The 7639-nt window shown below is 43.1% G+C and overlaps 1 protein-coding gene across 1 annotated transcript in view; it reads right to left on the bottom strand.

Annotated features, from left to right (window-relative positions):
* Positions 1–7239, bottom strand: part of AFF4 (AF4/FMR2 family, member 4) — a 27725-nt gene extending 20486 nt beyond the window's left edge. Inside the window, exons 1-4 of the mRNA XM_010082563.1 lie at positions 7117–7239; positions 4982–5773; positions 3592–3636; positions 2537–2623 (exon numbers count right to left, since the gene is read on the bottom strand). Of these exons, the coding sequence (XP_010080865.1) occupies positions 2537–2623; positions 3592–3636; positions 4982–5773; positions 7117–7239 (1047 nt within the window). The remainder of the gene's footprint in view (positions 1–2536; positions 2624–3591; positions 3637–4981; positions 5774–7116) is intronic.
* Positions 7240–7639: the final 400 nt, after the last annotated feature.

Below are 7639 nucleotides of genomic sequence, written 5' to 3'. Positions count from 1 at the left end.
CAGCAGAAAACAAAATCGCAGCCTGTACTCAAACACAGGCACTGTGGAGAGCTGCGGAGAAGGGCAGCCGGGTACCCAATCCTCCTTTGTAGGGTATGAGCTTGGCCGCAGTCCCAGCTGAAGGGACCCATTTTCCATGAATGTTTGAAATCTCAGGTCAGATCTCCTTTTTATTTCTCAGAAGAAAGCTTCTGTATCGCAGCGGATCAATGGACCCGACCACTGGCCTTCTCGGTGACTCCAGTGCAGGGCAGATGCTGAACGAACCTGGAGACAGGATCCAGCTCTGCAGAGATGCTCTGGGTCACCGCACGGGCATGGGGCTACAAAAACTGCCAATGCTCTCACGTTGCTTTGAAACGAAAACTTCCACCCGCCAAGAAACAGCTGGGTTTTTTAATGTATTTCACAAACATGCCAGTATTTCTGGAGTTTCTGACTGCGAGCCTATGGCTTTAAAAAAGTTCCATGGGATAAAATTATAGCGTTAGGTCATTGGATAACATTTTTTATCAAGGCTCAGGAATTCACATTTTTTTCATAGCATCCATAAAACTTTCCCTGACCTATTTTCCTGAAGTTTTATCTTCCAATTCAAAGACTTCCTTATAATTATTAGATGTATTTATAGTAAATGCAGAGAGGCCCCAAGTCAGGAGCCTGGGTCCCTTCAAGCTACTCGCTATCTACACAAATAAAACGGACTGCTCCACCAAAGGGAGCTTCACTTTATGTGTGCAGGCAAAACATACCAAACTCCTGCACTCAAGAGGAATGCTGTGAAACACTGCAGCAGACTACTTGTAAATAAATCGAGAGCAGTATTAAAAAGAACCAGCTCTCCTCAAACAGTACTGCTTGATTAAAGTAAACCGCTGTTTTGGGTTTTTTTCTGAATTCTGCCCTGGGTCCAGACTGCACAAGCCTACGGCTTGCTAACTCGCTGGAATTCTGGGAAGATCCTGCTGCCAAGAATGACAGAGAGGAGAAGGCAGAGGAAATTATAGGCTTTGGATGCAGAGAGAGAAGTTGACAAAGTTCCATGGCTAAGATGTGCAGCCACAAAACAAAAAAAAACTGGCAAAAAGTCAAAAGACTCAGAGCAGCCATAAATGGAATTTTTTGCAAAGCGGGTGAAGAAACACAATCCAGGTCGATAGCTTCAAAAAACCACAACCTGCCTTCTTTGTTCAAACATTAACAAGACTGTGCAATCTTATGGAGTTTCTCCCTGCAGCATAAAGACAGATCTCTGTGCACCTTGTCTCTTCCCAAACTGAGACAAAGACCAGGGACACACAGAAACAAGCAGTTCTAGCAACCCCACCACCAAGTGCGCTCGAATGTGTGCGAGGGGAAAGCATCTCCCTGGTGGTGCAGGAACAAGTATTCAAAGCAGTGAAGTAGGTACCCTTGTTGATGAGGAAAGGTGTGGAATTTCTTGCTTTACTATAAAAGGTTAAGAATTATTTCCAAGTTCCTATGTTCCCATATAACAGAGGAAATAAACCCTGACTAAAGGTAATACAGGCAAGATTAACCTTGAACTAACTCATCATGATAACGTAGGAACTAGACAATGACATTCTTTTCTAGATATGCCTTCAAGAATAAAGCTGAGAAGTGTGTAGGATGTTTGGCGTTTTCAGCTCGCTGGAGAGAAGCAGCAAGACACAGCAGGACAGGAACACACAACGCAGAGGGCGATGACAACGGGACTGCCCACAGCTCTGCGATAACCAGCCAGCTCAAGAACCTGAACCGTTTAACCTCGCACCAGCCCGCGGGAGTTTTGTGGACGAGCACACGAGCACTTCCAACACGGGACATGGAAACTTTGGCCAAGAAAAGATGATGTCAAAGCATTCTCATGAGACAATCTGCTTAGAGAGATTAGAGACCTCAGTGAGAAAATCTGCTTAAAATACTTCACTGTTCTGTTTCGAGGAGCAACTTGGATCCAACAGGAAACTGAGAGCAGCACGTGGTGCTCTGGAGCAGCAGCCTGGTCAGAAAAAGTGTAGTCTTCGTTATTATGAAGTTAACTTTTAAAAGACAAACCAGCATAATTCCTTCACTCTGAAGTGATGCCAAACAAGGGGTGGAGTACCCCAACCCATGTCAGGGGTATGTTGAGTCTGGAGAATTGTCGAGTTAAATCTTTTACTGCTAATCAGTAGCTACAGGAAACAAAACATGAATTCCTGAATGAGTCAGCTATCACAAGCTGAGAGGTACTTGCTGAAGCTGTCACCCATAGCTATCTGCCCTGCCTATCTCCACCCTGCCTACCCATCAGCTTCCAGGATCCTGCCCATCACAGAGCTGACTGCTGTGGTGTGCTCACCAGAGGAAAACCCATGACACTCTTCACAGGGCTGCCGCTGAGAAATGTTGTTGTGCAACAAGATAAAGAGATATAAAACCCTGAAACAAACCCAGAACTCTACAGAACTGAAGGAGAGAGTTCCAAAATCCTGATCTTTAATAGGAATTACTCTTTCATCAGCATTCAGTGTTTGACTACAGCACTGACCTTTGTTGGAAAAGGAAATTTTGACGGTTCGGTTTTGCACGGCGTATGAATAGCAGTCAGTGGAGGAGGCCAGGAATGGGTCATCTCCTACAACCAGAGCAAAAAAGGAAAGCTATTAACAAAAAAAAAGCAAAGATTTTAAGTTACGATCTTGATTCAAATCGTAACCCTGTCTCTCAATTCTCAGTTCATCGTCCACACTTCACCGAGCTTTATATCCAAGTCTTAATTTCCCAAATGTGTAACAAAGATTTTGCACATAAACCTGAATCTTAAATTGTTGCCCATGAGAACAGAGAGTCAGGACGTAATAACAAGCACAAAGGCATACACCAATAAAATTGTCTGGCCTGAACTTACACTGCAGTAGAAGTCTGAGTCCAAGAATTTCAGACTGGGAAGAGCACACGTAGGATACAGTGGTAGAAAGAAGAATCCCAGCACAGGGAAGTTCGAGGAAAAAGGGGAAAATCAAATGCAGTGCCTTGTATTCTCTCAGAGCACCCCCAAGGACCATGGACTGCCGAAGGTCAGAGCAAACAGTAAGCCATGGAAATGCTCAAGGGGAATCTGGTGTTTCTTTGTAATAGTAGAATCTGACAATTCTTTTGTGATAACATTCATATGACCAGGGGATCAAGGGAAAGGTAAAAAGACTTGAGAAAATAACCTAGGTAGAGGAGAAGGAAAGTTCTGCCAGGGGATAGCAAAAAAAATGACTATAAAAAGATATCAGAATGTAAGGACTGCATTTGGTGGCAGAAATGGGTAACTCCAGTTAGGTTAACAGGGAGGTGGCCTGGAGGAACAGGAATGCAGCGAGGACATCCAGGAGATGAGGTGCACACCCAGCAACGCCCAGCGCCCGGCTCGCACGCAGCTCAGCTTCGAGCTTTCCCTGGTCTACCTGCACTGGAGGAGTAACTGAAGAGCCCTCCTGTAACCACTTGCAGCCAAGTCAATTTAAAAGGCGCTGATCAGTGCAGGGTACTTGCCACCTCCTTAGTAATGTTTGTGTTTTCAACAAGTCATGAACAAAAGCACAGAGAACTTACTTTTAGAATTTCATCCACGCAGCTCACATCACCAGATGCTGATGCCTACAAATCAAAACTCAAGATTAATGTCTCCTAAAGCGAATTTTCCTTAAAAGACCCCAGGGGCTAGAAACAGTTAATCCTTATCCTGATTCATATGGACTCTATATAAATACAAACAGACCTTTGCTAATTATTTTCAGCAACAGTTAATTTTAATATCAGATAGATCTGTATTTTCATGGCATGAGTCACATTCAGTTATGAAAAGCAAATACCCGAGATCTATAAAACTGTCACAATAATCTCCCACTTCTCACTTGACAGTTAAAGTGATCATAGGCAGTCAGTGATACTCAAAACTTCTAGAGAAAGAAGAAAGAGAATCGTAGCTTTCAGTCATTTCCTGGAAGAAGCCACTGGATAATATCTGAACTCAAATGCATGACCGTGAATGCACAGTGATGATAAACTGCATCGTGAAGTAAAACATCCACTACAGCATGACTCCAGAAACAGCAATGATTATGAAACGGAATCTTCTGCATCCCTGACTGCCACAAGCAGAAAGGAGGCAAAGCTCCTATACGAGTCACTGCAGCAGCAGTAGCATGGCAAGTCTTCACAAGTGAGAAAATAATTTCTTTTCAAATTTCCTTACCTGTGTCCTGGATCTTATTCTGCTATTTGTTGAAATCCCAGGAACAAATGCTCTTCTCTAGCTACCACGATTCAAGCAGTTACACAGGAGATGCCCTGACATTTTATTATGAAGAAAGGCACTCCCTGTGTGAGTGAGCTGTAGTCAGAACAACTCAAGATTTACCAAACTGCTAAAAGCTGCTAACCCAAGAGTGTTCTGTATCCAGCATACCTGATAAATGCTCTGAAACCCGCTCAGTTTGGTGTGCTTCAGGGTTAGCTTATTTTCCCTGTGTGAAGGTATAATAATCACATCTAGCAATTGCCACACACTTCAAAAGAGAAGTTGATGTATGCAGATAGTATCACCAGTCTAAGACAACACGGCTCCCAGTAATGACTCTGTATGTATGGCTTGTCAAAATATTTGTGAATATCCTACTATTTCACTGACTTCTGACTATAGAAACACTCTAGGAGAATTAGCCTCTCCGGGTTAAGGCAGCCTTTCTGGACGTCTCATAGCCTTCATTTAATAAAGATCACAGTATCCACATGGAAGAAGCAGAGGGAAAAAATAATTATTTTTGTACATCCCCCATTTAAAATATAGGTCTTCACTGCGTAATTTTAAGATGCTTCGCATAACAAAAAAACCCAGTGTTTACTAAAAACTAACTTTTGGTTACGTAGATTGGGATTTTAAAGAAGCGGGAAAATCCCAGCCCAAAGGGACTTACACTGAAGGAATCAGAGAGCAACTTACATCTAGCGGTTGAGAAGGAATCTTCAGCTTGGTGAGATGTGCTTTGCTGCTGGGCTTCAGCTCATTCACGCTGCTGCCGTGAGTCTGGCTACTGTAGTGTTCGGAGGGTAACTTTGGTTCCATGGATTCCTGTCCATCCATCGGCCTGACGTAGGCAGTGGGTTTCTGCAACATCGAACTGGACTTGGACATTAGTGAAGGCGGAAAAGACTGATTAGAGTGTTGTCCACTAGAAAATGAGGGTACACGGGAGGGAGAGTCCCAGTTGGCATCAGGATCCCGGGGAGATTTGGAACGTTGATGATCTTTGCTGTGGTGATCATTTCCATGAGATCTTGAATGGCTGGAGCTCAACGAAGAAACAGCAGATGGTTTTCCAGGGCTGGAGGAACGGGGTTTGGAGTGTTCGGACCCATGCTGGCTTTTTTTGCGGCTGCTGCTGCTACCGTACGAGTCACGGTCGTGCCTCTGGCCACTACTGCCAGTGTTATTGCCACCGCCACGCTGGCTGCCGTGCCCGCCCTGCAAACCCGAGGACCGCTTCTGAGATTGCGAAGAAGTGCTGGGTGCTGGTCCTACAGGAGTCCATTTACTGCTCTGATGTGAGCTAGGATTATGTCTCTGATCACCAAAGAAACTTTGGTTTGATTTTTCATCTGGTGCTGATGGTACAGTTGGTATGGGAATTCCAACAAGCTTTTGTAGCGATCTATCTCCTATAAGATCCTCCATTTCGTCATAATTACCAAGCATGCTCTGAATACGACTAGACAATTTGTCTTCTTTGCTGGTCTGTGAAAATAATTTTTAAAAAAAGCTTTAAAAATCCTAACTTCACTTTCAGTTAACTGACTTGACAACTACTGCAGTTCATCTGAATTTCAGGGCTGAGATCATGACTAGCATCCATGTCTTTTTTGCCATTGCTTCCAATTCCCAGTTCTAGTTCTTAAAGCTGCAATTTAACCCCGTAAAGCATAAGGAAAAGATATTCTTCAGCAGCAGGAACAGTTGAAACAGCACTAGTCAGTGCTTCAACTAATGCATCGGTGAGCTGGATGCAAGTTTAAAAACTGTACATGCCCACTGTCACCTTAAAGACTATTTCTCTTAACACAGAATGTATTAGCTCTAAAAAGTTTTTAATTAAATAAAATCAGCTTAACCTCACCACTGTACGCAATTTTTAATTGGTATGTATTCTACCATAATTCTCGTTGCCAACATTTATACGGTTTCTTTCTTACACAACCGGTTTGTTTTCCCAGTCAGGTATACTGCATCCAGTTATCCCCATCAGCTTTAGTTAACTTCATACACGTGAGATTTGGTTATCGAGCACAGTAAAGTGACGGGAGGACAGGCATCGAGAAAACACCTCTCAGCTTTCCTCCTGCAGAAAGACAGTTTTCAGCCACAACGCTTTAATTCTTGTAAACGAGCTGAAACTGTGAGAAGGGCAGGGATTTGCTTTCAAAGTGAGTTTTGTGCTACATAACGAAAATCTTAAATGGTCCTTTTGTAGCTATCCCAGAATTAGGTTATTTTTTCCAGTTTTGTTCAGCAAATCAAACCTGGAAGGAAACCTAGCACAGGTTTAAAGCTGGATGAGATCACAGAGTCAACTCCTTCAAAACAAACTAAAAAATCAGATACAAACTACTGGCATACCTGTTAAAGCTGATAATTCTACCATAGGAGGCATTTCAGCATTTAAAATTAACCTCCTGTTCAAACATTCTCTTTCTGAACTTACCCAGGTCTGGATTACATGGATCGAAAGTCAGAAAAGTTTAGCAACAGGCTAGAGCACTCCAAACAGAAAAAAAAAAAAGCAATGTGGCATGACAAAATGAAGAGTTTTGAGTCACTGTAGCGAAAGCTGCAGAAAGCAAAAAGATGTTACAGTTTTATCATCCCTTTCCTCACTCCCTCCAAAGCAGCCCCTCCTTCGTAAATCTGCCAGTAGAGCTGGTTCGTAACTGCCCGTCCTTATCTTCAAACCCTGCTTAAATATTTGGTTGACATAAGAGCTGTAAATCTAAAAAGAATGCAGATAAAAATAAATCTAAAATACGTATTTGCATATGACTTCTGCTATAAAAACAGCGTTTGTAAGAACTGCACAAACTCACAACTTTGTATGGTTCAGCAAAGAGAGGAGAGTTCGGCGGAAAGGCTTCTTCACCCTGTTGAATTTCCTGATTTCGCCTTTCCCGTTCTTTCATACGCAGCACATTCCGGTCTTCACGGTTCATGTTGCTACGAATAAAAAAAAGTAATTTGTGATCACAAAGGAAAGGAGGAGGGATGCAGGCGCACAGCTAGCCCCGTACCTGTTCTGCCAAAAAGTGATCGCAGCTGACAACCCCCTGCTGACTCACTCCCCAAAACTGAAAAGATGTTTGTCCAATTTAAGACACCTCGCACTCAGAAGAGCTGTAACCCACAACCTAGAGCTAGCTTCTGTTTCTAACAGGGAAAGTTTATGCATGAAAAAAATCCCCAAAGTCCTCAGGCAAGTAACTATTTCAAACCATTTCACCTGCTTGACTCATTTGGCTATTTCAACCCACGCTGCACACCTCCCATTCATTTCTAGAATACTTTTTTCCTTCCACATCCCCCAAATAGTCTGCAATTTTACTCTTATCCCCC

The sequence above is a fragment of the Pterocles gutturalis genome, unplaced genomic scaffold, assembly GCF_000699245.1.
Source record: "Pterocles gutturalis isolate BGI_N339 unplaced genomic scaffold, ASM69924v1 scaffold43394, whole genome shotgun sequence".
Lineage (NCBI taxonomy): Eukaryota > Metazoa > Chordata > Aves > Pterocliformes > Pteroclidae > Pterocles > Pterocles gutturalis.
The sequence above is the reverse complement of the archived record's forward strand: the minus strand, read 5'-3'. Positions and strand labels throughout refer to the sequence as shown.